Here is a 14,273-nt window from a genome sequence, read left to right as displayed (position 1 = left end):
TAATCACAAGAGAAAATTACAAATGATAACATTAATTTAATTGTTAAATACCATACATGCATTAATCATACTGCATAATGCCGGTTGCTCTGCTAGCAGTACATATTTTTTTTTACCGCAAGAACCTAAGTAAAGCTATTGAAAACAGGGAAAAAGTTTAACGAGTCAAAAGAGTTTTGTTCTTTTATTTTTTTTCTATTGGCAACTGTTTCGCTGTTCAGTTGAACAAATACTGTCCCGAAACAGTTATTGATGATTATTCAAATGCTGATTGTATTTGATTTTAACTTATTAACCAATTAGCAAGTATTGATGAGATTAATCAGTTTTGTGCAATTTCAATCAATGCTTTTACAGTTCTTAATACTTGCGGAAACACCTAAATTTCAAGTTTTTTGTATTGATCGTGTAGGTAAAACGGGTGATTTTGATAAATTTGTGACTTTGAAACTGGCCAAAAAACGGGATTATTTCATAAAATTTCTAAAAAAAATTTGCCTGAGGCCTGAAAATTAGAAAAAAAATCAATTAGCATACAGACTCAACACTCAAGAAACTAATTTGTAAAACATAATCTGCTGATGTTTTGTAAATAGTTTCAACAGCCTAAAGTAGATAAATCAAAATTATTGTTTTGGTTTTTTCTGATAAAAGGGGATAGAAGTAATGGTAGATTTTGAAGTTCTTCTTGGACGCCGGATAGCGCCCGTTTCAAAAAAATTTAGTATTTCCATATAATATCCCACAAAAATGTTTTTAATTGTTTTCTTAGTTTTCGGAAACTTGTTCGGAATTTAGCATCTTTCAGGCTCAAAAAGTTTTTTTTCAAAGCAAACCACGGTAAAAAAAACTACGAAGCCAAACTGTTCACCATTTAAAAGATTGATTGTCTAGAAAAAAGTATCAGTTTTCCAAACACCAGATTTTTCCTATCTGAAGTTTTAATCCAAGTAGAACAACAAACAGATTTTTATGACAATGGTTCAATTTTCCAATTTCGTCATTCATATTTTACAGCAGTTCAACCTCGCTGTTGTAACGTGGTGGTGATATACTTGAAGCTATTTTTTATTGCCTAGAAATTGCGCATGTTCTTCTATATATCTTCAGCACTCTTCTGCATTTCCAAAATATTCGCCACAGAAGTTCGAATCAGAAAAAAACTAGAAAAAGTTTGATTGTTGTTAAGTCTTGCGTGTAGAACTGTTTGATTTCCGCATGAATTGTTCAGATTTTGATGGAAGCCTCTGTATTTTCAATTATCCATCGAACTCGTACACTTATTTTTAAAACATCTTCCACAAGTTTCCACTGGTGACGACAGATATTAGTTGTTATCAGTCGTTTTTGGTCCCTAGTGTAGTTCTAATTATCGCAATTTGGTTCAGCCAGCGATTCTAAGATGTTCGATTTTGTAATTTGTCATGAGCTCTTCCTATTTTGCCATAAAATGTCTCTTTGCAAAAGAGATCACAACATAACAAGGATAGCGGGTTACTGTGCAAGTGGCACTGAATGTTCCGACCACATTCTCAAAAAATGCAAACATGTTTTCTCAAATTGGCGTCATTTTTTTCTGCATGTTGTGATAAAAAATCTAAACGAAAAACCACTATCCCTTATATTGAAATAAAAAACTCCACGGCTTAAGTTAAGCTTAAATAAGCAATTAGCTGTTGGAATTACTAAATACCTTACTAATTAGTTCGAAATTAGACCAAAAAACAAAAATTTCAAACTGGTTTTTCTTGACACTAAAAAATTAAAACGCACCCAAATTCAAAGTCCCCCCCCCCTCATTTTCAATGGTCGGAACGGAACAATAACGAGTGCTTTTAGCTGACGTCTGCCCGCATCTAGTGACTATGCCTACTGTTGATTGGTGCTCAGTCTCAGAGAAATGTGTGTAATTCCACGTACAGCCGAAAATTTATCTCTTCGTCTGCGTGCAATCCAAGAGGAATCCAGCATTATTTGGACAAATACCACACGAAACTTTATAAACTCTCTTCAATAAAGGACCCGTACCAAAATTTCATGGATAAAAATCGATTATAATCGATTAATAATAGAATAAAAATGTTGTCTAAAATACTGTCATAGTAATCTAGTAGATTTGGATTTTAAGACCATGAAAGCGAGTATATTGTCATTATAATTGACTTTTTTTGTAAAAACTCATTCCAACAAAATCCATTTGATGGATAAGAATCCATTTAAAAACCATTAAAATTGATCATAATGGATTTTGTTCTCTAGGTTTTTTGCAAAATAATTCGTAAAACTTTCAAAAATTTCTGCTATACCCACGGCTTGCTCGAATTCTAAATTTACACAGTTTTTTTAGCTTTTGTTCAATCCGTCTACCACTCATTTTCTACGTACAGGTATTTCTCCCCTTCGCCCCTTCATCCACCCAGTTTGTTCTTCCCCATGTTTACCCCCCCCCCCCCCCCACACACACATTATCCCCCCCCCCCCACACACACATTATCCCCCCCCCTAGTTTCTCCACCACCCCAAAAATACACCACTCCCCCAATTTACCCCCCCCCCCCCCAGTTTACCTGTAACATGTTTACCTAAATGTGTAACGAGCCAAAAGCAAATGTTAAGCTTTGAATATACTGTACTGTGTTGAAATGTTCAGAAAATATATAAAGATCGAATTATAATCCATTATGATTGACTAATACTCGAAATAATTGATTAAAATTGATCTAAATAGATTTTATTGATTAAAGTCGGTAACCCGGTACAATCGATTATTACATATGAAAATTCAGTGCGGGAAGATACATATAATAAATTAGTTTCCAAGTACATGCAAAACAATTACACTTGAGAGAAAGTCAAAGGCATTTAGCCTGTCGAGTGACGCCTCAAGAGCAAAGATAATTATGTTAATCAATAAATCATAAAATCTAAAGTTTATCACGCAAAAATGCTTGTCCAAATTCAAAAAAATTAAAAAGCCCGCAAAAACTTTTGTATATCTACTGAGTTGGTTGCAGAAAGCGACAAAGAAAACACTCACCACTTACCAGAACAATTCCAAAAAATCTTTGTTATCTTTTTATAAAGATCGCGAAACTGAAGCAACATTTTTCCAAAATTTTTTGGATCGTTGATGTCCTTATGTCCACTAAATTGATTTATCAAATTGTATTAAAAAGCTTAAAATTTTTTTGATTCTGAAACTAATTGTGCTGTTTTGATAGATATCAGTTTTTCTCTTCGACTTTGACCCTCTGTTCCTAATAGTTCCTAACAAGCAAGGCTCATGCTCATCCTGTGTATACAGTCGCAAACGCTGCCTATAGTGTGTTGTTTTCTCAATAATTTTGCTAACGTTTTCATTAGTTCATATATGTGAATTTTTCTACAAGTAAATATTTTGCATTTGTTTTTCACTATTAGTAGATTGTCCGTTTTTGGTAGGTTAAAAAAAACTTTGTTCTGCAAAATTTCAACACTTGTAAAATCAATTTTATTTGCCAGAACATATAATAGCACTTCATTTTGTAACACTGGTTGAATGTAAGCATTACATCATTTTAAAAAAGATGTCTGACTCAAAAACAGTTTTTGGTGAGTAATTTTGCCTGTGTGTGATGACAATCGATTTATCAAGTGATTATTATATTGTTTGTATTTGAGAGTTTTGTCTAATTTAACCTCTAGATATTTCATTTTTTTTGTTAGTTCTAATGCTTTATTGTTCAAATTGATTTTATAGTTTATTTTTGGCTTGAATTGGAGAACTTTACTTTTACTTTCATTTGCTGTAAGCTAATTTCTTTATACATTAAATTCCTGTCGATCGCAGCATTTGGGGTTTTCCTTGATAAATTTTCTCTGATGTTCTCAATAGCTCGTTCAGTCAAGGGCGGATCTATGACTTTAATTTAGAGCGAATTTAAGAAAATTGATCAAAAATTTTGTCGACCAGTTTTAGCGCGGATGGTTCCCACAAAACGCACCAGTGGTTTTTTTGGTTGGACCAATCTGATTTTTAATCACTACGAAAGCATTGTTTAAAAAAATTGTATAGCTAATTACTTTTGCGCCGCATGCAAAATCTTAAAAACAGCACCCAAAAAGTAATACACCAAAAAGTACCAAAAAATACACCAAAAAAACAGAAATACCGTTTTCGGGCTATCGAAACTTTACATCTAAATTTGTTTGGATGGGCTGGCTGAAATGGATTTTGTAATTTAGTAATAAAGAAGCGGGAGCATTTGGGTTGTGAGTTGAATCTCTGAAGAGAAGGGGGCTGGTGGAGCAGGAAAACATTTTCGTTCTTTGAGAAAACATTTTGTCAACAGGAAAAACTGCATTTGGTCAGAAGCGCAACAAATTGCAGAGTCCGAGACCTCAGGGACATGAAAATGCAAACAGAAAAGTTCACTGTGTTTATTGAACTTGATTGTCATGGAGCTCACAAATAAAAAGAAATACCATATAGCATGAAAGAAAAAAAAACAAAGGAACATTTCTGTTTGCAACTTCATATCGCTGATGTCTCGGACTCTGCTGTTTGTTGCGCTTCTGACCAACTGAAGTTTTTCCTGTTGACAAATTGTTTTCTCAAAGAACGAAAATGTTTGTTGTCTAAATCATAATTTGTTTTTTTTTAAAGGAAAAGAATCAAACGTTTATTTTGTAATGCTTCAATCCTACAAAAAAAATATTTTAGTGTACAAATCAAGGGTCTATTGAAAATTACAAATTAACATTCAAATATTTTACTTGATGAAATACTCAACATTTTTCTATTGTTCATTACTAACACAGTAATTGAATGTAAATAATTCTGAGGTTAGTAAGACTATTTTCTAGAACATATCAATTATTTTTATAAGAAAAAGTATGTTGCTTATAAAATTAATACTTGGAAAACAAATCCATTTTTTGGTCGGATATTCTTTTTTCAGTAATTTTGTATAAAAATTGGATGCAAAAAATTTTATTCGAAAAAACAATCAAAATTTTTTTCAAGATCTTTCATTGCCATTATAATGATTTTGATGACATAGACTTTGAACTTAAAAGTGATGTGAAACCAAAAATTTAAATTTTTTTTCTTAAAAACTCCAAAAACTGGCAAAAAACGTTTACAATTGGCATCAACAAGTTTTTTAACAGCACTAAAACTGTCAATACTTTAAAGCAGTCAACAATTTTGAAATTTACAAGGAAAAAAAATAAGTTTTAAAATAACCCTAAATAACTTTTTTCACAACTGTTTTGATGAAAAATATTACCTGGCATATAGAACAGTGCCAAGCCTAACAAATTCTTAAAAGCAGCAGAAAAATAAATTGCGAAAATTACTGTCTTCTATGCTGTCGGATCCTTTGAACTCTTTCACACTCTTTTACTTCCACTATGATTAAATTGACTAGACTTTTCGTATTTGCTAATCATAACTGACAGAAAAAACGCAAATAGCTCTAATAACATGTAAAATGCTATGGAAAATTATAGCGAGATAGCAAGAAATGTGAAAGTGCCTTATTTTTTAGCCGGTCTTACGCTTCACAGTTAACTTTCCCTGTTCTACACAGCCCTCCTATAAACTTAATAAAACAGCTCGTATATTAGAATAATTTTTAGGAAATTTTTTTTTGAAAACTATAAATTTTGGACAATATAAATAATCAAGGTTGAAAATTTGAGTCGCACGAAATTAATACGACCGATAAGTTAGTCTAATTTTTTTGGAAAGATTTTGTTGTTAGTGATAATTCGCCACGCATAAATAAAATCGCGATACGCTTTCTGCATTATGAATAAAATCATCAAAACCCGCATAAGTTAGATTGGAGGTAAGTTATAAATTTCGTCATTTGGTTTCAGAGAGTCAATTTTTTTAACAGGATTAAAAACTTTTTTGTTACAAATTATCATTTGGATCGCCGACCGAAAATTGACTGAATAAAAAACGCACCACAAGCATAAATGTTCCGTTTTCTTCGAAAGTCGGAACAATTAAGCTCAACTCCATCTCATAAGCATCGCGTTGACTCTTTTTCACTCCCACCCCCACATCCAAATTTCATAATTGAAAGACTATTTAAACGTTGTCATAATGCAATGAAATTTGGCGATGAATAAACTAACCATTGTGAACAAGTGTGTTCTTCATACCTTGAAATTTAGCATCACGCATTTAGCCATCATATCACGTTCAACATTTATAAAAAATAGGAGTTTTGGTTGGGAAAAAGGAAAAGAGCTATCAAATTTTTTAGAATATTGAGGGGTCTTACAAGATTAAATATGAAAACCAAATATGTTTGTCATTGCGCAATATTTTCTTAGTGGCTAATCTTTTCAACAATCGGACAATGCGGAAACTTGTAAATTTATCGCTAGACAATAAGCTAAAACTTATGTTATCGAGAATGTCTATTTTTCTTATTTTTCTGCTTCGGGGGAGTATGAAAGAAATATTGTTTAATTTTGGTGATAAAAAAAGGTTAGAGCCAAAATGGATGAAAAAACGAGTCCAAAATATGCAGTGCTTAAGAGCCCCTGAGTTTTTGACCCGAAGAAACGGAGAATTTGCGCAAGCAATTGCACAAAACCGTTTGGTTTTTCTGTCATAAATAAAACATTGTTGGTCAGTATGTTATACACGTGCGTTTTTCCAAAAACAGAAAGCACGATATTTGAAAATCAAGAGAAAATAACAATCAACCAAGACTTACGAGCGAATTCATTTTTCAAACGCATTTTTATCATCAAACGTAATTTTATAAACTGAAGAATGGTAAAGACAATTTAGTTGTTCTGTTTATAGTTGAACATATATTATAACTTGAAAACTTATGAAGGATGACGGTACAACCTGGTTCTAATAATGGGGTGGCGACTTCCAAGAAATCATCCATACACTCGACCACACCTGTGTCAAATGAGATTGGGATAGATTATTCGTTCAGAGAGATAACCTCAGAAAAACTGCCTGGTTAGTATTACTTTGAGATAACATTTATATGATCCAAACAAGTGGGTTCAGTAAAATAAAGCTCGGCTCTTTTTCCTTTCCCAAAGTGAAATTTCTGTTCACTTTGTCCGATTGTCATGAAAATTGACATGCAGACTGATTAGGCCATAACAAACATATTTGGTTTTCATAATTAACCTTTTAAAACCACTAGTTAGACCATAAAATGTTTGTGTGAGGTGGGGGGGGGGGGAGGAAAAAGAGCCTAATGCACTTCATGTTTTTCAATCCTCGCCCTACCCTAATTCCAAGCAGCGACAACTACTTAAAAAACATACAACTAATTAAGTCAGCTATGGTGAAATAGATAAGCCTCCGCCTCTCACTCGAAAGGTCCGTGCCTCGTTGCTTGAGTTGAGATAAAAATAGTTTTTACTCTGGATAGAAAAACAACAAAAATTAGCATGAAAATCTTTTTCAGGGGCACGGCAAAGCTTCCTTGTTAAAAGAGTTTAAAAAATTGTCTGTTTATATTTGTTCTTTCCCTCGTGGATCAATTGTGTTAAATTAAAAATATAGACTCCATGTAGGTTTTTTATCGTCCCCCCTTAAACTCTTCAAGTGCCCATTTCTCGTGAAAATTGACATTTGATTGAATTATTCTATGTCAGAAACAGTTTGGCTTCATGTATTATCTAGTAAAATTAATGATGACAGCACCGAATTATTCTATCATTATTTTATCTGGCGAGGGTAAAAGACTGAAGGTGGTAATGAGAAAAAGTTTAAATGTTTGTGTTAAAGGCGGCGTGATTGTTTTTTTTTCGGCTCTTTTCCAATTACCCCCCCCCCCTTTGACTTTTTCTGAAATTCAATATATACAAGTCAATTTAAAATGACTTTTCATGTTGGAAACTGCATCAAAACGTGTCAGCGTGAACAGGTGAACAGTTTTTTCAACATTTCGTTACATACAAATGTCATGTGAACAATTTTTGAACAGCTTTTTTGTAATTTTACTAAGGGGGGGGGGATGGGTGGGTGGGAAACTAGAAAAGAGCCTTTTTTCGGCACATTTTGAAAAATCTTGTATAATTAACGACTTATTATTTGTTAATTTGTACTAAATTGTTCGCTTGTGTTTGTTTTCCCTGTTTTCTAAAAAGCTTATATTAATATGTCGAAGCCAACTGTCTGGCTTTTCTATATCGCAGACAGGGGCGGATCTAAGATTTTTTCGAGAGGAAGGGGGCAGATTTCAAAAAAAAATCATCAATGATTGGAGCCAATAAAATACCAATTAATGCCCCCCCCCCTTAATCCGCCCCTGATGGCAGATATCTGTAAAATTACATTTAGCATTAATTTATTTTGTTATTTTCCAAAAAAAGTTTAAAAATATCTGCATATTTATTAAGAACTCGCTACCAAGTTCGTGCCTCGCTCTGGTCCCAAACCCAAAACAAACAACAACAACAACAGTAGTGACAACAAGGAGGGGGAGGAGGAGAAGAAAGTGGCTGTGAAAGCGGTGAAGCTGAACAACAACCAGCTCACTGACGTGGGGGGACTGTTCAGTGCACTGTCTGCAGTAGTCCTGCAGCCCTCTGGTCTCACCAAACTTGACCTCTCCTTCAACGCCATCCGAAAGATACCTTCTGTTAGTCTAGAACTAACTCTTTTTCCCATCCCCTACCTCACATTAGTATCAATTTGGTGGTGTAATCAGGAGTTTTACAAGGTTAAATTTGAAGACTAAATATGTTGGGCTCTTTCTCCTCCCACCCCCCCCCCCCCCGCCTGCTAATTTCTTAGAGTAATTTTTCTGTTCACCTTATCGGATTTCGGATTGTTACAAAATTTGACATTCAGACTAATTGTGCCGTAAAAACATATTTGGTCTTCATACGCAACCTTGCAATGTGAGGTGGTGGTGGGGGGGGGGGGGGGTAGAGGAAAACATGTTTTCATAGTTTAACAAGTCAGTGCATCAGTTTTCATAAAAATTGGACAATGTGAATAAAAGTTCTACTTAAAAATGCAGGGGCAGGGAGACACATATAGCATACATTTTCAATTTTCAGCCGTTTGTACGTTTTTTACGTTAAACTATTTATTCTTCCAAAAACTGAAATTTTTGGCTCTTCCACAGAAATGGCATGAGTTTTTCAAAAGTGCGAGTGTTGCAATGCAAATGTAGAATAAAAAAAGTATAGATGCATATAAAATAAGCTCAGTTGGCCGAGTGGCCTAAGCTACCATAACGCCGATTATATAGGTTAACAGTTGACGTAGGTTCGAGTCCCCCACCTGCCCATGTATTAATATACTAAAAACGGGGGTTACATCCTATTTTAACTGTTTTTTGGTTCTAATTCGGTTCAGCCTTGATTAAGGCTGACCGCCAAAAAGAGCAATTTGTCTCAAGGACATTACCGACCGGTTCTTGTGGCTAGCTTGCGCGAAATTATCTCAAAACGAGTTGTACCGAAACAAGTTGATTTTGTGATCTTGATTATGCAAACCGTTGACATTGCTCATTTCTTGTTATGTGTGTTTACCGAAAAATACTCATAATTTAATTTGTCTTATACAGTTTTTTCAGATTGAGCGCACATTTTGGCGGCCTCAGTGGCAATCATAGTTTCCGGCAATGTTCTAGAGCAAAAAAGAGCCCGAAGCCAGAGTGTGATAGCACACATAATGTCTTGCTCCATGGAGCCGAAAGAATATTTCCTCGGAAGGAAAATTCGAAGGTCTCGAATAAGGCTGGAATAAACAAATCCAAGGAGAATACAAACACTTCCACCCATGCCGCTGTTAGTGATGTACATGACATTGAATCTTCTAAAGGGTTGTTGCCAATTGCAACACTTGGTGTATCCTCGGATGTAACCAGTCTCCTGACGTTGGTTCTTTGTGATAGTGCATCGACTCACTCCTGGGTATCTTCGTCACTCGTAAACCGTCTCGGCTTAGTAGGGGAGCCCGTAAACTTGTCAATTAGTGGTTTCAATTCGACCACCCTTGTTGAGACTCAGAGGGTCAAGTTTACAGTTTCCTCCGAGCCGAATAATAGTGATTTCGTATTTTCTCTCTGTGCATATGTTAAAGACAGTATTCGGATTGGTTCCGAATTAATCAACATTGCTGATTTGCAGAATAAATATCCACAATTAGCACCTATTAAGCCCATTCAATATACTTATGAGGACGTTGAAGTTATTATCGGACAAGACTACTACCACGCCGTTAGACCCATTGAATTCATCTTGGGAGATGATAAAAACTCACCGTGTTCCGTTCGCCTACCGATAGGTTGGGTCTTAAGTGGTCCGTTGCCGCCGTCCGGTAATTCTACTTCTTCGTGTTTCAAGTGTGTTGTTGAAGATTCTTCTCTGACCGACCAGATAAAATCCTGGTACGAGTTGGAATCGTATGGGGCTTTCAAACAAGTCGATGCCCGTTCCGCCGCGGATAAACATGCTTTATCCATCCTCAATTCTGAAACCGTTCACAATGGCGAAAGATACATTGTGCCTATGCTTTGGATTGATAGTAATGTCAGTCTACCAAACAATTATTACTCGTCACTCGCCCAATTTAAATCATTGGAGAGAAGGTTAAGTAAAGACCCTGAGCTGCGCGAAAGATACGCAGAAACAATTAGAGAGGACATTAGGAAAGGCTATGTCGTTACCGTCGAACCGCATGATCCACGTAAGCGTTCCGATCGCGAGTGGTATCTTCCGCACCATCCCGTCGTAAATCCGAATAAGCCGGGTAAGGTGCGCCGAGTCCTTAATGGGGCTTCTAAGTTTCACGGCACATCCTTAAATAAGTCCTTATTGGTGGGTCCTGACCTACTCCAAAATTTAATTTTGGTGCTTTTGCGATTCCGTCAACATAAGTACGCCGTCTCCTCGGATATAGAGGGTATGTTCCTCCAGGTAGGAGTCCTTGCCCGCGATCAAATTTCGCTCCGTTTTTTGTGGCGGGAGGATACCACTTCCGATGTGGTAGTTCATCAGTACACTCGCCATATATTCGGCGCACGGGATTCGCCTACGTGCGCCAATTTCGCGTTGCGAAAAACAGCAACTGATAATATGTCCACATACCCTGAGGCCGCCTCAGTCGTAAATGAAAAATTTTACATGGACGTTTATTTGGATTCATTCGAGAACGTTACTCAAGCAATTAAAACTAGTCGCGATTTGGTTTCCTTACTAAAATTGGGAGGATTTAATTTTACTAAATTTGTCAGTAATGCTGATGAAATCACTTCAGCAATGAACCCCGAGGAATCCGAAACCTCATCTTCACCCATCAAGGAAATTTGTAACGGTGCCAAACAATCATCACACGTCTTAGGTCTTAAGTGGGACCATGTGAAAGACACATTGGTTGTTAGCAGAGGCGTGGATCGTCCTCTCGATAAAGCAATAACTCAACGAACCGTCTTGAGTTTCGTCTCTTCTGTGTTTGACCCTGTTGGGTTAGTAGCTCCATACACAGTTAGGGCCCGTCTTTTACTTAAAGATATTTGGAAAATCAGTGGTCAAAGTTGGGACGACGAATTGCCAGAAGACATAAGAGATAAGTTTCTCGAGTGGCACTCCGGTCTCCCTCTCTTAGGGCAATTGACTATTCCCCGTTGTTACTTCACAGAGCTTGTTGATCAAATTGAGCTCCACATGTTCGGTGATAGCTCGCAGGACGTTTTCTGTGCTGTTGGATTTTTGCGTGCGCGACTCGCGAGCTCGCATAAAACTCAAATATCCTTCATCTTTGGTAAAGCTCGCGTTGCCCCCATGAAAGCGCTATCTATACCGAAGCTAGAGCTTCAAGCTGCTCTGCTCGCCACACGACTAAAAGATGATATACTGACCGCCCTTACCGTCTCTATTAATCATGTCTTTATGTGGACAGATAGTACAACAGTTTTGCAGTGGCTAAACTCCACTGAAAAATTACCTGTATTCGTCGCTAATCGTGTCGGCGAAATCCTCGAGTCGACCACTATTGATGAGTGGCACCATGTTCTGAGCGGCGATAATCCAGCTGATACCGGTACGCGGGGGATTTCTTCGGAAGCCCTCAAGGATAGCAGCTGGGTTATTGGTCCGAGCATTCTCAGGACTACTGATTGGCCGTTTATACCCGACGAACGTGTAATCAATAAAATTCGTTTGAAGGGTCCTTCTTGTGATGTTGATAATTGCTTGGAGACATCATCTTCCTTCGTCACCGATGTCACATCAATCAAACATCCCGAACACGGGTTCAATTGGGAAAGGTTCAGTTCCTTTACAAGATATAAACGAGTAGTCGCTTTTATGTTGAGGGTGTTGCCTTCACATAAGCATTTTCGTGGTAAAGACTTACGAATCACCGACCCTACTGAACTTGATATTGCAGAAAGCAAACTGATTCATCTTGCTCAGATGGAATCCTTTCCCGTTGAGTTAAAAACACTCACCGCTGGCAAACCTATTAAGAATAGTAGTAAAATTGCCACATACTCGCCATTTATCGGTCCCGCTGGAATCATTCGTTCCACTGGACGGATTGTGCGCTTAGTGGATACCGAGTTTGATACTAAGCACCCAATAATACTCGACGCCCGACATACCTTAGTTCGTTTGTTGGCCCGCAGCCTCCACCATAAGCATTTTCATCAAGGATTAGATTACATGCGCTCCGTTTTAAATATGAAATATGCAATACTTGGGTTGCGTCGACTACTTCGGTCTATCGAAAATCAATGTGTGACATGCCGTAAACGCAAAGCAAGCACCATCCAGCCAATTATGTCCGATTTACCGGTCGAGCGTCTCGGATACAAGCAACCACCCTTCAATCATACGGGTGTGGATTACTTTGGACCGCTTTACGTTCCGGTTTGCAGAAGCACGGAAAAAAGATGGGGATTTCTTTTTACTTGCCTCACCACCAGGGCTGTACACCTTGAGATTGTACCGTCTCTGGACACCAGTTCGTGTGTCATGGGCATTGAACGGTTCGTTGCGCGCCGTGGTACGCCTAGCACAATCTGGTCGCATAATGGCACGAACTTCGTTGGCGCGGAAAAGGAATTACTTGCCTGCATCAAGAGCTGGAATGGCATGGCTCCGACCATTTTTGCACACAAAGGTGTTACTTGGAAATTTAACCCGCCAGGCGCACCTCATCATGGCGGCTCCTGGGAACGCCTCGTCCGAAGCGTGAAGCGCGTGCTGTACGATATCCTAGACAGTAGGCGAGTCACTGAAGAGGTGTTAGGAACAACACTCTGCTTAGTTGAACAGGCTTTGAATTCGAGGCCAATCACTCCCGTTAATACCGATTCACGTGAGTTAGAAGCGTTAACCCCAAACCATTTTTTGCTTGGACAACATGCCACAAGCTTTCCTTCGCTTTTACCCGGGGAGCACTTCGATCACAAGAAAAGGTACGTGCGAGCGCAGTCATATGCTAACGCGATTTGGTCTCGTTGGCTTCGAGAATATGTTCCCTCGCCGAATAAGCGTGTCAAGTGGCACACTCATTCTGACTTCACTCTTAAAACAGGCGATCTCGTGTGGGTGATTGAGCCCGATAGTCCGCGTGGGTACTACCCTCTCGCCCGAATCGTCAAGCTAAACTACGGACAGGACGGTTGCGCCCGATCCGCCCTTGTCAGGACCGCAACCCGTGAAGTCACGCGGCCGACCGTTAAGCTCGCTCCGGTTCTTCCTTCTTCAGGGGGGGAGGATGTTGCAATGCAAATGTAGAATAAAACAAGTATAGATGCATATAAAATAAGCTCAGTTGGCCGAGTGGCCTAAGCTACCATAACGCCGATTATATAGGTTAACAGTTGACGTAGGTTCGAGTCCCCCACCTGCCCATGTATTAATATACTAAAAACGGGTGTTACATCCTATTTTAACTGTTTTTTGGTTCTAATTCGGTTCAGCCTTGATTAAGGTTGACCGCCAAAAAGAGCAATTTGTCTCAAGGACATTACCGACCGGTTCTTGTGGCTAGCTTGCACCAATTTGTTTATTGAAACTGTTGAATCGTTGAAATTATGAACATGAGTTATATGAGTTTTTGGCTTATTTATAAATTATTGACAATGAATGTCCGTATTGCCGAGAATACGAGTTAAATATTATTTTCCGAGCCGTTTTATCTAGTTTACGGAGATTGAGCGCACACATTGGTTACGATCAAAGAGGATCTTTTTCCGGTTTGACTTTTGACCTGTTTTCAATTCAGTTCATTAGCTTTTTAAAAAGAAGGGAAACTCAACTATCGAACAGCAAAA

General features: G+C 37.7%; 1 protein-coding gene across 1 annotated transcript; it reads left to right on the top strand.

Moving 5' to 3' along the window:
* Positions 1–6,643: 6,643 nt before the first annotated feature.
* LOC134845053 (leucine-rich repeat-containing protein 51-like) lies at positions 6,644–8,618 on the top strand (the record flags this gene model as incomplete). The annotated part of the gene is given in 2 exon segments (XM_063861895.1): positions 6,644–6,979; positions 8,377–8,618. Coding segments are annotated over 2 exon segments (375 nt in total), but the record flags the coding sequence as incomplete, so codon positions are not given.
* Between the last annotated feature and the right edge of the window lie 5,655 nt (positions 8,619–14,273).

Source organism: Symsagittifera roscoffensis, chromosome 4 (genome assembly GCF_963678635.1).
Source record: "Symsagittifera roscoffensis chromosome 4, txSymRosc1.1, whole genome shotgun sequence".
Lineage (NCBI taxonomy): Eukaryota > Metazoa > Xenacoelomorpha > Acoela > Convolutidae > Symsagittifera > Symsagittifera roscoffensis.
The sequence above is the reverse complement of the archived record's forward strand: the minus strand, read 5'-3'. Positions and strand labels throughout refer to the sequence as shown.